The sequence below is a fragment of the Macaca nemestrina genome, chromosome 18 (assembly GCF_043159975.1).
Source record: "Macaca nemestrina isolate mMacNem1 chromosome 18, mMacNem.hap1, whole genome shotgun sequence".
Taxonomy (NCBI): domain Eukaryota; kingdom Metazoa; phylum Chordata; class Mammalia; order Primates; family Cercopithecidae; genus Macaca; species Macaca nemestrina.
In genome coordinates, this window is record NC_092142.1 from 2,416,499 (window position 1) to 2,433,971 (window position 17,473).

Here is a 17,473-nt window from a genome sequence, read left to right on the forward strand (position 1 = left end):
GGCGACTTCCGCCTTAGCGAGGTGCCGGCTAGAGCGGTGGTCCTCATAGCGGCCGCTCTAGCCCGAGCCGACAGCTTGGAGGTCCGCGCCGCCAGCTCGGCCAGGCAGCCAGCCCCGTGCTCCTCTGGGCCGCGCGTGTCATGTCAATCCTCGCCGGGCTTCACGGAGTGGCGTTCAAATCCCTACATGAAAGACAACTCGAAAGGCAGCACGTGGTGACGTCCATCTCGCAGCCCAGGGAAGTCCTGCCGAGAAGGGGCCTCTGGAAGGCAGGAACGGAACGTGTCCTCTTTACACTGGGCCCAGCACAGGGCGTGTTTGGATGGATGCTACAGTACGGGGCCTCCTCCCTACCCTTGGGGGCCAGGCACACTCAGGACCTCCCTCCCACTGCCATCCAGAAGGCTGGTCCAGATCTAAACCCTACTGGAAAAGAGGCAGTATGTTATATAAACGAGCCTGAACTTTACTTATTTGTTTATTTGAGACAGGGTCTTGCTCTAGCTGTAACACAGTGAGTGGTACGATCACAGCTCACTGAGGCTTCAACCTTCTGGGCTCAAGTGATCCATGCCCAGTGAGCTTGGACTTTAGAAACGACAGAAAGGGGCTTGAAACCCCAATTCTGCCACTTGAAAAAAGCTGCCGGGCACAGTAGCTCAAGCCTGTCATCCCAACACTTTGGGAGGCTGGGGTGGGTGGATCACCTGAGGTCAGGAGTTCGAGACCAGCCTGACCCACATGGAGAAACCCCGTCTCTACTGAAAATACAAAAAATTGGCCGGGTGTGGTGACGCATGCCTGTAATCCCAGCTACTCTGGAGGCTGAGGCAGGAGAATTGCTTGAACCCAGGAGGGGAGTTTGTGGTAAGTTGAGATTGCACCATTGCACTCCAGCCTGAGCAACAAGAGCGAAACTCCGTCTCAAAAACAAAACAAAACAAGAAAACAGAAAAAAACACACAAAAATTAACCGGGCATGGTGACATGCACCTGTAGTTGCAGCCACTTGGGAGGTTGAGGCACGAGAAACGCTTGATCCCGGGAGGCAGAGGTTGCAGTGAGCAGAGATTATGCCCCTGCACGCCAACCTGGGCAACAGTGAGACTCGATCTCAAAAAAAAAAAAAAAAAGAAAAGAAAACTGGGAAAAGTTATTGTAAGGATGTAAGAAGTTCAACATATCTTGGAGTATTTAGGAAAAATAACAAATGTATATAGAAAGACAAGCAAAGAAAATAAGACAGCTATCAATGAGAAAGGAAATGTAAATAGTACACTACTTGGTTCAGTAGAAAATATTTACATAGTTTTTGCTAATTCTATGTAAATATTAATCTTTCAGGTTTTTTTTTTTTTTGAGACAGGGTCTTGCTCTGTCATCCAAGCTGGAGTCCAGTGCTATGATCATGGCTCACTGCAACCTTGAACTCCTGGGCTCAAGGGATCCTCCTTCTTTAGCCTCCCATGTAGCTAGAATTACAGGAGTGTGCCACTATGCCTCTCTAATTTTTAACATTTTTTGGTAGAGCTGAGGTTTTGCCATGTTGCCCAGGCTGGCCTCGAACTCCTGGCCTCAGGCAATCCTCCCACCTCGGCCTCCCAAAGTGCTGAGATTACAGGTACGAGCCACCCACGCCTGACTGATTAATGGTTTCCCCAAACTTTGCGATGGAGTCATATTAGGAGGACGCAGAGAGGAGAAATAAGGGGATTGGGTTTCTTTTTTTTTTTTTTTTTTTTGATACGGAGTCTCGCTGTGTCACCCAGGCTGGAGTGCAGTGGCGCAATCTCGGCTCACTGCAAGCTCCGCCTCCCGGGTTCACGCCATTCTCCTGCCTCAGCCTCCGAGTAGCTGGGACTACAGGCGCCCGCCACCACGCCCGGCTAGTTTTTTGTATTTTTAGTAGAGATGGGGTTTCACCATGTTAGCCAGGATGGTCTCGATCTCCTGACCTCGTGATCCACCCGCCTCGGCCTCCCAAAGTGCTGGGATTACAGGCTTGAGCCACCGCGCCCGGCCAGGGGATTGGGTTTCAAGAGAGCCAAAGCTTCATTTCATTTAGTGGGAAGCTATTTGATGTTGCCTGAGATGGCTAAATCAAGAAACAGCAGTTTATAATGAAAGTCGGCCATCTTCAATGGAGGGGAGGGCATTTTTTTGTCTCCAGGAGGTGTTTGGAAGTGTCTGGAGCCATGTTTGGTTGTCACAGCGGGGCGTGCCTGGCATCTAATGGTGTATTAATTTCCCAAGGCTGCCATAAAAAATGGCCACTGGAGGCCAGGCGCGGTGGCTCACACCTGTAATCCCAGCACTTTGGAGGCCGAGGCTAGCGGATCACCTGAGGTCGGAAGTTCGAGACCAGCCTAACCAGCCTGACCAACATGGAGAAACCTCATCTCCACTAAAAATACAAAATGAGCTGGGCGTGGTGGTGCATGTCTGTAATCCCAGCTACTCGGGAGGCTGAGGCAGGAGAATCACTTGAACCCGGGAGACGGAAGTTGTAGTGAGCTGAGATCGCATCATTGCACTCCAGCCTGGGCAACAAAGAGGGAAACTCTGTCTCAAAAAAAAAAAAAAAAGGCCGCCGGGCGCGGTGGCTCAAGCCTGTAATCCCAGCACTTTGGGAGGCCGAGACGGGCGGATCACGAGGTCAGGAGATCGAGACCATCCTGGCTAACACAGTGAAACCCCGTCTCTACTAAAAAATACAAAAAACTAGCCAGGCAAGGTGGTGGGCGCCTGTAGTCCCAGCTACTCGGGAGGCTGAGGCAGGAGAATGGCGTAAACCCAGGAGGCACAGCTTGCAGTGAGCTGAGATCCGGCCACAGCACTCCAGCCTGGGCGACAGAGCCATCCGTCTCAAAAAAAAAAAAACAAACAAACCCGGAAGGCGGAGCTTGCAGTGAGCTGAGATCCCGCCACTGCACTCCAGCCTGGGCGACAGAGTGAGACTCCATCTCAAAAAAAAAAAAAAAAAAGGCCACGGACCAGGCGTGGTGGCTCATGCCTGTAATCCCAGCACTTTGGGAGGCCAAGGCGGGCGGATCACGAGGTCAGGAGATTGAGACCATCCTGGCTAACACAGTGAAACCCTGTCTCTACTAAAAATACAGAAATAAATTAGCCAGGAGTGGTGGCGGGCTCCTGTAGTCCCAGCTAGTCGGGAGGCTGAGGCAGGAGAATGGCGTGAACCCGGGAAGTGGAGCTCGCAGTGAGCCAAGATTGAGCCACTGCACTCCAGCCTGGGCAACAGAGTGACACTCCGTCTCAAAAAAAAAAAAAAGAACAAAAAGGGCTACAAATTTGGCTTAAAACACACAAATGTATTATCTTTAGTTCTAGAGTCCAGATTCTAACATGGGTCGCACTGAGCTAAAATCAGGTGTCGGGATCACTGTATTCCTGTCTGAAGTTTCCAGAGGAGAATCTGCCTCCTTGCCTTTTCCAGCTATTAGACGCTTCTTGAACCCCTTGACTCATGGCCACTTTCTATCTTCCAGACTTGACTCTGGGATAGGCCAGTGGTCCAACACTCTAATCTCTACTTACTTCTTTTTTTTTTTTTTTGAGATGGAGTCTCTGTCGCCCAGGCTGGAGTGCAGTGGTGCAATCTGGGCTCACTGCAGCCTCCACGTCCCAGGTTCAAGCGATTCTCCTGCCCCAGCCTCCGGAGTAGCTGGGACTATGGGCGCCTGCCACCATGCCCGGTTCTCCTGCCCCAGCCTCCGGCATAGCTGGGACTATGGGCGCCAGCCACCATGCCGGGATAATTTTTGTATTTTATTTTATTTTATTTGTTTTTGAGTCAGAGTCTTGCTCTGTCACCCAGGCTGAAGTGCAGTGGGACAATCTCAGGTCACTGCAACCTCTGCCTCTTGGGTTCAAGCGATTCTCCCGCCTCAACCTCCGGAGTAGCTGGGATTACAGGCATGCACTACCACACCTGGCTAATTTTGCATTTTGGTACAGGGTTTCTCCATGTTGATCAGGCCGGTCTCGAACTCCCGACCTCGGGTGATCCACCCACCTCGGCCTCCCTAACTGCTGGGATTACAGGCGTGAGCCAATGTGTCTGACCCATTTTTGTATTTTTAGCAGCGACGGGGTTTCACCAGATTGGCTAGGCTGGTCTCGAACTCTTTTTTCTTTTTTTTTTTGAGACGGAGTCTGGCTCTGTCGCCCAGGCTGGAGTGCAGTGGCCGGATCTCAGCTCACTGCAAGCTCCGCCTCCCGGGTTTACGCCATTCTCCTGCCTCAGCCTCCGGAGTAGCTGGGACTACAGGCGCCCACCACCTCGCCCGGCTAATTTTTTGTATTTTTTAGTAGAGACGGGGTTTCACCGTGTTAGCCAGGATGGTCTCGATCTCCTGACCTCGTGATCCGCCCGTCTCGCCCTCCCAAAGTGCTGGGATTACAAGCTTGAGCCACCGCGCCCGGCCTTTTTTTTTTTTTTTTTGGAGACGGAGTCTCGCTCTGTCGCCCAGGCTGGGGTGCAGTGGCCGGATCTCAGCTCACTGCAAGCTCCGCCTCCCGGGTTCACGCCATTCTCCTGCCTCAGCCTCCCGAGTAGCTGGGACTACAGGCGCCCGCCACCTCGCCCGGCTAGTTTTTTGTATTTTTTAGTAGAGACGGGGTTTCACCTTGTTAGCCAGGATGGTCTCGATCTCCTGACCTTGTGATCCGCCCGTCTCGGCCTCCCAAAGTGCTGGGATTACAGGCGTGAGCCACCGCGCCCGGCCTTGAACTCTTGATGTCAGGTGATCAGCCTGCCTCAGCCTCTGAAAGTGCTAGGATTACAAGCATGAGCCACCATGCCCAACCAAATTTTTGGAATTTTTAGCAGAGACAGGGTTTCACCATGTTGGCCAGGCTAATCTTGAACTCCTGAGCTCAGGGGATCCATCCGCCTCAGCTTCTCAAAGTTCGGGGACTACAGGTCTACTTCCGTCTTCATCCCAATTCCCTCACTGACTTCACCTCCCTCTCCCACCCTTAAGAGCCCTTGCAATTACAGTGGGCCTATCTGGATAAACCAGGCTAATCTGCTTCTATTTTTTTTGTTTTGTTTTGCTCCGCCTCCTGGGTTCATGCTATTCTCCTGCCTCAGCCTCCCGAGTAGCTGGGACTACAGGCGCCTGCCACCACACCCGGGTAATTTTTTTGTGTTTTTGTAGAGATGGGGTTTCACTGTGTTAGCCAGGATAGTCTTGATCTCCTAATCTTGTGATCTGCCCACCTCAGCCTCCCAAAGTGCTGGGATTACAGGCATGAGCCACCGCGCCCTTTTTTTTTTTTTTTAGATGGAGTTTCGCTCTTGTTGTCCAGGCTGGAGGGCAATGGCCCAGTCTCAGCTCACTGCAACCTCCGCCTCCTGGGTTCAGGCAATTCTCCTGCCTCAGCCTCCCGAGTGGCTGAGATTACAGGCATGTGCCACCGTGCCCGGCTAATTTTGTAATTTTCCTAGAGATGGGGTTTCTCCATGTTGGTCAGGGTGAACTTCCGACCTCAGGTGATCTGCCTGTCTCGGCCTCCCAAAGTGCTGGGATTAAAGGTGTGAGTCACCGCGCCTGGCTGCTAATCTGCTTCTATTAAAGCCAGCTGGCCTGGCGTGGTGGCTCACGCCTGAAATCTCAGCACTTTGGGAGGCCGAGGTGGGAAGATCACCTGAGGTCAGGAGTTCGAGACCAGCCTGACCAACATGATAAAACCTCGTCTGTACTACAAATAAAAAAATTAGATCGGGCACTGTGCGTCAGGCCCATAATCCCAGCACTTTGGGAGGCTGAGGCAGGCAGATCACTTGAGGTCAGGAGTTTGAGACCAGCCTGGCCAACATGGTGAAACCCCATCTCTACTAATCATACAAAAATTAACCGGGCATGGTGGTGGGCGCCTATAATTACAGCTACTTGGGAGCCTGAGGCAGGAGAATCGCTTGAACCTAGAAGGCAAAGGTTGCAGTAAGTCGAGATTGCGCCACTGCACTCCAGCCTGGGTGACAGAGCAAGACTCCGTTTCAAAAAAAAAAAAAAAGCCAACGAATTAGCAACCTTAATTTTACATTCGCGGGTGCGGTGGTGCGCACATGTAGTCTCAGCTACTCGGGAGGCCAAGGCAGGAGGATTGAGTCCAGGAGTTCTGAGGATATAGCGGCCTATGTCAACCAGGTGTCTGCACTGTTTGGCCTCAATATGGTGACTTCCTGGGAGCAGGGGACCACCAGGTTGCCTCAGGAGGGGTGAACTGGGCCAGTTTGGAAAGAGAGTAGGTCAAAACTCCTGTGCCGATTAGTAGTGGGATCATGCCTGCGAATAGCCAGTACACATCAGCCTGGGCAACATAGTGAGACGCTGCCTCTTAAGAAAACATTTTATCTACAGCCTGATTCCCTCCTACTATGTGGCATAAATATTCACAGGTTGCAGGGATTGGGGGTGAACATCTTTAGGGGGCTATTATTCTGCGTACATAAATTGACGAAGGCCACGGATGTTGCTGAACGTTGTCAGTGCACAGGATGCCAAAGGTCAGTAGTGCTGCAGCTGAGAGTTTTTCTGTTTCTGGCCTGGCGCGGTGACTCGTGTCTGTAATCCCAGCACCATGGGAGGCTGAGGTGGGCAGATCACCTGAGGTCAGGAGTTCGGGACCCGCCTGGCTGACATGGTGAAACCCTATCTCTACTACAAATACAAAACTTAGCCAAGCGTGTTGGCAGGCACCTGTAATCCCAGCTACCTGGGAGGCTGAGCCAGGAGAATGGCTCATTCTCTCTGCTCAGTGAGCAGAGACCGCACCATTGCACTCCAGCCTGGGTGACAGAGCGAGACTCTGTCTCAAAAACAAAACAAACAAAACAAAACAAAAATAGCAGTTACGCTTATGATTCAAACATCTGGAGATAAATACTAGAAGAAACAGCTAAAAGAGTTTGAAGCAGCTGTCTCTGGAGAGCAGGACCAGTGAGTGAAGGGTGGGCAGGGATAGCTTTGTTCTCTTCCTTGTAGCAAGCAGCTTTTGATTTATAATGTATGTTGCCTTGATAACATTAATTATTTTATTTTATTTATTATTTATTTTTGTTTTTGAGAGGGAGTCTCACTGTGTCGCCCAGGCTGGAGTGTAATGGCGCAATCTTGACTCACTGCAAGCTCCGCCTCCTGGGTTCACGCCATTCTCCTGCCTCAGCCTCCCGAGTAGTTGGGACTACAGGCGTCCACCACCACACCCAGGTAATTTTTTTGTATTTTTGGTAGAGATGGGGTTTCATCATGTTAGCCAGTATGGTCTCGATCTCCCGACCTCGTGATCCGCCCACCTCAGCCTCCCAAAGTGCTGGGATTACAGGCGTGAGCCACTGTGTCCGGCCTTATTTTATTTATTTATTTTTTATTGTTTATTATTTTGAGACAGAGTCTTGCTCTGTCGCCCAGGCTAGAGTGTAGTGGCACCATCTTGGCTCACTGCAACCTCTGCCTCCCGGGTTCAAGTGATTCTTCTGCCTCAGCCTCCCAAGTAGTTGGGATTACAGGCACGCACCACCATGGCTGGGTAATTTTCGTATTTTTAGTAGAGATGGGGTTTCACCATGTTGGCCAGGCTGGTCTCGAATTCTTAACCTTGTGATCCGCCTGTCTCAGCCTCCCAAAGTGCTGGGATTATAGGCATGAGCCACCGGGCCCAGCCCTAATTATTATTATAATTATTTTCTTTTTTTTTTCTTTTTCTTTTTTTTTTGAGACGGTGTCTCACTCTGTTGCCCAGGCTGGAGTACAGTGGCACGATCTCGGCTCACTGCAAGCTCCACCTCCCAGGTTCATGCCATTCTCCTGCCTCAGCCTCCCAAGTAGCTGGGACTACAGGCGCTTGCCGCCACTCCCGGCTAATTATTTTTTGCATTTTTAGCAGAGGTGGGTTTCACCGTGCCAGCCAGGATGGTCTCGATCTCCTGACCTCGTGATCCACCCACCTCAGCCTCCCAAAGTGCTGGGATTACAGGCGTGAGCCACTGCGCCCGGCCTATTTTCTTTTTTTTTTTTTTTAATTTTTCTTTTCTTTCTTTTTTTTTTTTTTTGAGATGGTGTCTTGCTCTGTCGCCCAGGCTGAAGTGCAGTGGCACAATCTTGGCTTACTGCAATCTCTGCCTCCCGGGTTCAAGCGATTCTCCTGCCTGTCTCCCAAGTAGCTGGGATTACAGGTACCCGCCACCACGCCCCACTAATTTCGTATTTTTAGTAGAGACAGAGTTTCAGTGTGTTGGCCAGTCTGGTCTCAAACTCCTGACCTCATGATCCACCCTCCTTAGCCTCCCAAAGTGCTGGGATTATAAGTGTGAGCCACTGCACCCAGCCCATTTTTTGTATTTTTAGTACAGACGGGTTTCACCATGTTAGCCAGAATGTCTCTATCTCCTGACCTTGTGATTTGCCTACCTCGGCCTCCCGAAGTGCTGGGATTACAGGAGTGAGCTACTGGGCCTGGCCAATTAATGTATTTTTTTAAAATTTTTCTCTGAGATGGAGTTTCGCTCTGCCACTGGAATGCAGTGGCGCGATCTCAGCTCACTGAAACCTCCGCCTTCTAGGTTCAAGCAATTCTTGTGCCTCAGCCTCCCGAGTAGCTGGGATTATAGGCGTGCGCCACAACAACCAGCTAATTTTTCTGTATTTTTAGTAAAGATGGAGTTTCACCATATTGACCAGGCTGGTCTTGAACTCCTGACTTTAAGTGATCCACCCGCCTCGGCCTTGCAAACTGTTGGGATTATAGGCATGAGCCACTGAGCCTGAGCTATGTATTTACTTTTTGAGACAGGGTCTGTCGCCCAAGCTGGAGTGCAGTGGTGCTATCACGACTCACTGCAGTCTTACGAACTCCAGGCCTCAAGGGATCTTTCTACCTCGGACTTCAGGCATGCACCACCACACCCAGCTAATATATCTATCTTGTCGTCGTTTGTTCTGGTAGAGATGGGGTTTCACCATATTGCCCAGACCGGTCTCTAACTCCGCCTTGGCCTCCCAAAGTGTTGGGATTGCAGATGTGAGCCACCATGCCATGCCCTGGCCAATAATTTTAAAAGATGACAAAGGCCGGGCGTGGTGGCTCAAGCCTGTAATCCCAGCACTTTGGGAGGCCGAGGCGGGCGGATCACAAGGTCAGGAGATCAAGATCATCCTGGCTAACACGGTGAAACCCCGTCTCTACTAAAAACACAAAAAACTAGCCGGGCGAGGTGGCGGGCACCTGTAGTCCCAGCTACTCGGGAGGCTGAGGCAGGAGAATGGCGTAAACCCGGGAGGCGGAGCTTGCAGTGAGCCGAGATCGCGCCACTGCACTCCAGCCTGGGGGACAGAGCAAGACTCCGTCTTGAAAAAAAAAAAAAAAAAGATGGCAAAACAGATTTGCTCATTAATCTCCTCCTTACCAGGGCTTTCCTGTTTGGGGCCAGGCTTTGTGTCTGCGGCAGGCATGGTCCGGGCCTTAAGCGTCTTATGGATTTCCAGGCGGGACACTGGTATCAAGGAACTGAGAGGTGAGCCTCAGGAAGCAGGGCCGGCTCTCATCACCTCCTCCCCAAGAAGAGCTGTGGCTTTAGGTCTCTGGAGGCGGAGAGAAAGAAGCCTTCGTCACCAGGTCCCCTCCCTGGGCACCAGGATGGGCGGGACACAGAGGCCCTCCTCCTGCCGCCTGGAAAGGGAGCCCACAGGCACCCTTAAGGTTCTGTGTTTCGCTCCTCTAACCCAGCCCTGGGCTCCCCCCGCCATGTGTTCTGGTACCCCACCCAACAGACACCTCCCCATGTCTCTGTTCCCAGTGGCCTTTCCCTGCGTCCGGCGACTCTCACTCCCTTGGGCCACAGCAATAAACAAGGCAGAGGAGCCACTACTTGTTTTTGTTTGTTTTGTTCTTGTTTTGTTTTTTGAGACAGAGTCTAGCTCTGTCGCCCAGGTTGGAGTGCAGTGGTGCAATTTTGGCTCGCTGCAACTTCTGCCTCCTGGGTTCAAGTGATTCTCCTGCCTCAGCCTCCTAAGTAGCTGGGACTATGGCGCCTGCCACCACGCCTGGCTAATTTTTGTATTTTTAGTAAAACGGAGTTTCACTGTGTTGGCCAGGCTGGTCTCAAACTCCTGACCTCAGGATCCACCTGCCTTGGCTTCCCAAAGTGCTGGGATTACAAGCGTGAGCCACCACGCCCAGCCGGGTTTTTGTTTTGTTTTGTTTTGTTTTGTTTTTGAGAAAGAGCCTTCCTCTGTTGCCCAGGCTGAGGTGCAGTGGCGCCATCTCTGCTTACTGCGGCCTCTGCCTCCTGGGTTCAAGCGATTCTCCTATCTCAGCCTCTAGAGTAGCTGAGACTACAGGCGCCCGCCACCATGCCCAGCTAATTTTTGTATTTTTAGTAGAGATGGGGTTTCGTCATGTTGGCCAGGCTGGTCTTGAACTCCTGTCGTCAGGTGATCCGCCCGCCTTGGCCTCCCAAAGTGCTGCGATGATAGGTGCGAGGCACTGCAGCTGCTAGCCCACTCCTGGGATTTAAGCTCAGAAAATGGCAGCACATGGAATTTACTGTGCTGCAGGGAGTTTTTTTCGTTGTACACCATTGCAGTTTTCAGATTTACCATGCTGTTACAGCTCTACTTCTACTTCTGTTTTCTTTTTCTTTACTTTTCTTTTTTTCTTGAGAAGGAGTTTCGCTCTTATTGCCCAGGCTGGAGTGCAGTGGCGTGATCTTGGCTCACCACAACCCCTGCCTCCCAGGTTCAAGCAATTCTCCTGCCTCAGCCTCCCTAGTAGCTGGGATTACAGGCATGTGCCACCATGCCCGACTAATTTTGTGTTTTTAATAGAGACGGGGTTTCTCCATGTTGGTCAGGCTGGTCTCGAACTCCTGATCTCAGGTGATCCGCCCGCCTCAGCCTCTCAAAGTGCTGGGATTACAGGCGTGAGCCACCGTGCCCGGCCTCTACTTCTATTTTCTCTCACAGGGACTTCCATCCCAGCACAGACCTTCATTGATGAATTTCTGCAGTTCCCCCTGCAGAAGCTCCCTGGGCCACCTCCAGGGGGCATCCTGGACCCTCCCCAGACTGGCTGGAGTCCCCCCAGGGGTCCAGAGACGCCCACGTCCTCTTAGCCAGGAGTGGGTGGCAGCGCCAAGGGACCCTGATGGGGCCTGGCTCTGGCCCATGTCGTGCTGCACTACCCGCCCACCACACACTCCAGGCAGCTCTCAAGGACAAGGGGCCCCAGGGGAGCGCGGCGGGGACAGCTTCTTGCAGAGCCTCTGGTCCCGGGGGTCCTCCAATTGGCACGGACAGCTCCATCTGCATCCCCCATTCTGCCCCCGTCACGGTGTTTTCCTGACAGGCTGGGGGTGGTCAGCCTCTGGCGCAGCAAGGATAGATCCTAGCCACAGCAATCATTGAGTGCCTACTGGGTACCAGCACGGTTCAGCTCCCAGACCCACCACTGGATTACTAACGCCGACGAGATGATGAAGTGGCCACTGTTTTCACCCCCAGTTTACAGATGAGGAAACTGAGGCAGGAGGGGCTGAGGCCCTTATCCTCTTCCCCTCAGCTGGGACTATCAAGCAGGGCTGGCGTCTCACCACTTCAGTGTGGCCTTTGTGGGGAGGGCTGCTGCTTTCAAACCTTCTCAGACTCACCACACCCGCCGGGGACCCTCACACTTCAGGAGCAGGAGTCGGGCTCTGCCCCAGACCTTCTGTTTTGTTTGTTTGTTTGTTTTTTGAGATGGAGTCTTGCTCTGTTGCCCAGGCTGGAGTATAGTGGTCCCATCTTGGCTCACTGCAACCTCTGCCTCCCAGGTTCAAGTGATCCTCCTCCCTCAGCCTCAGTCCCAGAGTAGCTGGGACTACAGGCGTGTGCCACCACGCCCCGCTAAGTTTTTTTTGTTTTTGTTTTTGTTTTTTTGAGATGGAGTCTCACTTTGTCACCCAGGCTGGAGTGCGATGGCACAGTCTTGGCTCACTGCAACCTCCGCCTCCCAGGATCAAGCAATTCTCCCGCCTCAGCCTCCTGAGTAGCTGGGACTACAGGCGTGTGCCACCACACCCGGATAATTTTTATATTTTTAGTAGAGATGGGGTTTCACTATGTTGGTCAAGCTGGTCTGAAACTCTTGACTTCGTGACATGCCCACCTCGGCCCCCCAAAGTGCTGGGATTACAGGCGTGAGCCACCGCGCCCGGCAAGTTTTGTATTTTGTTGTTGTTGTTGTTGAGACAGAGTCTCGCTTTGTCGCCCAGACTGGAGTGCAGTGGCCGGATCTCAGCTCACTGCAAGCTCCGCCTCCCAGGTTCACGCCATTCTCCTGCCTCAGCCTCCCGAGTAGCTGGGACTACAGGCGTCCGCCACCTCGCCCGGCTAGTTTTTGTATTTTTTAGTAGAGACGGGGTTTCACCGTGGTAGCCAGGATGGTCTCAATCTCCTGACCTTGTGATCCGCCCGTCTCGGCCTCCCAAAGTGCTGGGATTACAGGCTTGAGCCACCGCGCCCGGCCAAGTTTTGTATTTTTAATGGAGATGGGGTTTCTCCATCTGCATTAGACCAGCCATGTTGGACCGGCTGGTCTTGAACTCCTGGCCTCAAGCAATCCACCCGCCTCGGCCTCCTAAAGTGCTGGGATTACAGGCATGAGCCACCGTGCCCAGCCTGCCCCAGCCCTTCTGTGCCTCTCTGGACAGGGGTAGCCTGTTCCCCCAAGCTGAGGCTCTTGGGCTCAGGGGCTAGGATATATCTAACCTCCACCATTTACCCAACATGATCTGGGGCAGGTCAGTTCTCCCTGGGCCTCAGTTCGCTAGTTAGTGAGTGGAGTCAATAATAGTTTCACTCATGGAATTGTCTGGAGGTCAAGATGAGATAGTTTATCATGACCCAAAACGAGATCCCTGATGTCTGGGACCCGGGGCTGCCCCGTGACTGGCATGATTGCTGGGGGAGCGCTGGATTCACCCTTGCTGGGAGGTCAGGAAAGAGTGTGTCAGGCTCTGCCCTCTGAGAGGGGGCTGTTAAGCCCATGTGGGCACAGAAGTATATTCTGAGGGATTGTCTGGCCCTGTGCCTTTTTTTTTTTTTTTTTTTTTGAGACGGAGTCTCGCTCTGTCGCCCAAGCTGGAGTGCAGTGGCTGGATCTCAGCTTACTGCAAGCTCCGCTGCCCGAGTTTACACCATTCTCCTGCCTCAGCCTCCTGAGTAGCTGGGACTACAGGCGCCTGCCACCTCGCCCGGCTAGTTTTTTGTATTTTTTAGTAGAGACGGGGTTTCACCGTGTTAGCCAGGATGGTCTCGATCTCCTGACCTCGTGATCCGCCCGTCTCGGCCTCCCAAAGTGCTGGGATTACAGGCTTGAGCCCCCGCGCCTGGCCTTTTTTTTTTTTTTTTAGATGGAGTTTCATCTGGTTGCCAAGACTGGAGTTCTATGGCACAATCTCGGCTCACTGCAACCTCCGCCTCCTGGGTTCAAGCGATTCTCCTGCCTTAGCCTCTCAAGTAGCTGGGATTACAGGTGCCTGCCACCACACCCAGCTAATTTTTTGTATTTTTCGTAGAGATGGGGTTTCACCATGTTGGCAAGGCTGGTCTTGAATTCCTGACCTCAGGTGATCCGCCCACCTCGGCTTCCCAAATTGCTGGGATTACAGGCGTGACCTACCGCACCCGGCCAAGGACCTGGGCCATTTAAGTGGAGTCCTGAAGGATGAGTAGGTGTTAGCCAGGCTGAGAAGGAGGGAATGATGCTCTAGGCACAGAGGCACAGAGGCAGGCAAAGTTTTGGTTTAGACAAAAATTGAGACTCGCTGGATAAAGTGATCTTAGGGGACCATCACCAGAGAGGAGACATTGGAAGTCTGCAAGGCCTTGTCCTGCCCCTCCAGGGCTAGAGGTTCAAGGAGGGGCTGTCTCTTTCTCCTGGAGGCCTGGCAGAGCCACAGACCCCAGGAATGGCTTGGTGTGGCCAGTGTGAGGCTTCTAAGCCTCTGTCTAGCTCTGCGGGGAGACAGGTTGGTGGGGAGAAGCTGGGGGTGGCAGTGGACAGGACAGAGTGTGGGGACAGCTTTGGGAGCCGTGCTAGGCAAGGACAAGGGACAACTCTTGTGTGGAGTCACCCAGAGGGGTCTTGAATGGTGCTGAAGGCCCCTGACAGCCCCCTGCGATAGCCACTGTAGCTCTGCCTGTACCTGGGCCTTCGCTCTGTTGTTGTCCCACCCGCAGGAGTCTGGCTAAAGGGGCATCCCTCAGCCCTACTCCCTCATCAGTGTTCCCAGTACCCTCTCCCTGGCACTTCCACTCCTGGGGGAGGAGGCTGAGCAGGGAGAGAATGGAACGTGTTCCCCCAGAGGAGCACAGTTCCAGCCAGCGGCCCACTCAGTGAGGTGCTCAGGTACCCACGTCCCCACCAGCTGCCAGGGTTCCCTCTCCTCCCTCCGTCCCTCCTCCCATCTGGGGAGCCCAGCAGTACTGCGGGGGCGGAACAAGGCGGGGCCACGAACGGTTATAGCTGGGCTCGCAAGGGGACCCACGGATCGCCTCCAGCCTCCTGCGCTCCGGTACCTGGGCGTCCCGACTCCACTGCGCGCCCAAACCCAGCTGAGCCGGTTCGTGGCCCGCCCCCCCGGGCGGCCGTCGACGCGAGCACCCTGGCGCGTGGCCCGGGGAAGCGGGGGGCTCCCGCGAGCCGGCCGCGGCTGGCATTGCTGCTGCTCCTGTTCCTGTTGCCGCTGCCCGCCGGCGCGTGGTACAAGCAAGTGGCGAGTCCCCGCTACCACACGGTGGGCCGCGCCGCTGGCCTGCTCATGGGGCTGCGCCGCTCACCCTACATGTGGCGCCGCGCGCTGCGCGCGGCCGCCGGCCCCCTGACCGGGGACACCCTCTCCCCCGGACCCGCTGCCCGCGAGGCTCCTCTCCTGCTGCCCTCGTGGGTTCAGGAGCTGTGGGAGACGCGACGCAGGAGCTCCGAGGCAGGGATCCCTGTCCGTGCGCCCCGGAGCCCGCGCGCCCCGGAGTCTGCGCTGGAACTGGTGTCCCTGGACTTCAGCGGAGCCAGCCAGGTACGTGAGAGGGAAGGAGGCCTGGACCGCCGCATGCAAAGGGGTCTCAGGAGGTCTGAGCCGCAGCACAGAGCCATGTGTTCAGGGGGCACCCTCGGGCCCTTCCATCCCCCGCTCCGCGCCCAGAAAAGTTTTCCCTGGGCAGGCTCGACCCTGGCACCCGGGGGTGGCAGTGGAGGGCCACAGCCTCCTCCCCACGGCCTTGCTCTGTTCTCGCTAGCGACTTCCGAGAGACGTCTCCTGCCCCGCCGTGGTCCCCGCAGCAAACCGCCTTGGCCGGCCCCACCTGGCCCCCGGACCGTCCTGACAGCGTTCCCCCGCCTGCGGCGCCTCCGCGCCTGACCCAGGAGGAGTCTCGCAGCTTCCAGGAGCCGCTCACAGCCCTGGCCTGCCATCCGGTCAATAAAATCCGCCTGACTTCTGCGCCCCCGCGTGCGACCCCTTCGTCTGCCTGTGTACTTTGCCGTCTAGCTCAGGGCGCAGACAGGCGCGCCCACGCCCTGGCAAATGTCATGGGCCCCTCCCTCGCCGACCAGGGGAAGCGCCGGGCACTCAGCATTCATTTCAAACCTGAATGTCCTGGCACCCCCTTTCTCCCTTAGCCAAAGTCTTCCGCAGAGGATTAAGAACCTCTGGTCCCCTTCTTCTGGGTCATGCCCATGGAGGAGGGGCCCCTCCACCTGAGCCCCACCTTGCTGCTTGCTTTTTTTTTTATTTTTTTGAGACGGAGTCTCCCTTTGTCGCCCAGGCTGGAGTGCAATGGCGAGATTTTGACTTACTGCAACCTCCACCTCCACAGGTTCAAGCGATTCTCCCACCTCAGCCTCCTGAGTAGCTGGTACTACAGGCACCCACCATGATGCCCAGCTAAGTTTTGTATTTTTGTAGAGACGGGGTTTCACCATGTTGGCTGGACTGGTCTTGAACTCCTGACCTCAGGTGATCCGCCCACCTCGGCCTCCCAAAGTGCTGGGATTATGGGCATGAGCCACCGTGCCCGGCTGCTCCTCTACCTTTTATCCCTCTCTGCATGCCCTTCTGGTCACTGGCTCCAGCCCCCCCACATACATGTGCCCTGCCATCTTGAATACCGAGGACCTCCGTCCACCAGGCCCCCTCCAGTTCCTCTCCCAAGGGTCTGGGCCCCTCCTCCCTCACTCTCCTTCTTCAACCCTCTCTAATCTGCCCTGGGACTCCAACGACTGTCCTGGACCCCAAACCACCAAGGTCACATGCACTGATGCAGCCCACCCTTGGAACCCTCCTGTAGCCATGTGGCAGGGTCCCCCCTTGGGGCCACCCAGCAAGGATTGGGGGAGGGGTGGTCCTGGGCCTGGCTTTAGGATGCCCCTGTGGAACCAGCCCCCCACCCCTGCTCCTGGAAGCCCCGCCTCCCCTCGCTGGTAGGTCCTTTCCATCTCCAAGGTGTGTCCTTCTCCCAAATGTGGGTGCTTTTTTTATCTCCACCCCTTCAATTCTTTTTCTTTTTTTTTCCGAGACAGAGTCTCCAGCCCATGCTGAAGAGGCACTATCTCGGCTCACTGCAACCACCGCCTCCCTGCCCCCCCGGCTTAGATGATTCTCCTGCCTCAGCCTCCCCAGTAGCTGAGATTGCAGGTGCCCACTACCAAGCCCAGCTAATTTTAGTATTTTTTAAAATAGAGGCCGGGCCCGGTGGCTCAAGCCTGTAATCCCAGCACTTTGGGAGGCCGAGACGGGCGGATCACGAGGTCAGGAGATCGAGACCATCCTGGTTAACACGGTGAAACCCCGTCTCTACTAAAAAATACAAAAAATTAGCCGGGCGCGGTGGTGGGTGCCTGTAGTCCCAGCTACTCGGGAGGCTGAGGCAGGAGAATGGCGTGAACCCGGGAGGCGGAGCTTGCAGTGAGCTGAGATCCGGCCACTGCACTCCAGCCCGGGCGACAGAGCGAGACTCTGTCTCAAAAAAATAAATAAATAAAATAAAATAAAATAAAATAAAATAGAGATGGAATTTTGCCATGTTGGCCAGGCTGGTCTTGAACTCCTGACCTCAGGGAATCCGCCCACCTCGTCCTCCTAAAGTGCTGAGATTACAGGCGTGAGCCACGGCACCTGGCCCACCAGCCAATTGTTTTGTTTTTTGTTTTTTGTTTTTTTGTTTTTGTTTTTCTGTTTGAGACAGAGTTTCCCTCTTGCTGCCCAGGCTGGAGCGCAATGGTGCGATCTTGGCTCGCCACAACCTCTGCCTCCTGGGTTCAAGCCATTCTCCTGCCTCAGCCTGTAGCTGGGATTACAGTCATGCACCTCCACGCCTGCCTAATTTTGTATTTTCAGTAGAGACAGCATTTCTTCATGTTGGTCAAGCTGGTCTCGAACTCCCGATCTCAGGTGATCCTCCCGCCTCGGCCC

General features: G+C 54.2%; 1 protein-coding gene and 1 long non-coding RNA gene across 2 annotated transcripts; both read left to right on the top strand.

Moving 5' to 3' along the window:
* Window positions 1–51: 51 nt before the first annotated feature.
* Window positions 52–14,045, top strand: LOC105485820 (uncharacterized). The gene is made up of 3 exons (XR_989799.2): window positions 52–440; window positions 7,096–7,235; window positions 9,434–14,045. It is a non-coding gene; the product is annotated as an uncharacterized lncRNA (long non-coding RNA).
* Window positions 14,046–14,338: 293 nt separating this feature from the next.
* LOC105485944 (neuropeptide W) lies at window positions 14,339–15,502 on the top strand (the record flags this gene model as incomplete). Its single annotated transcript, XM_024794076.2, has 2 exons — window positions 14,339–15,079; window positions 15,300–15,502. Coding segments are annotated over 2 exons (828 nt in total), but the record flags the coding sequence as incomplete, so codon positions are not given.
* Window positions 15,503–17,473: the final 1,971 nt, after the last annotated feature.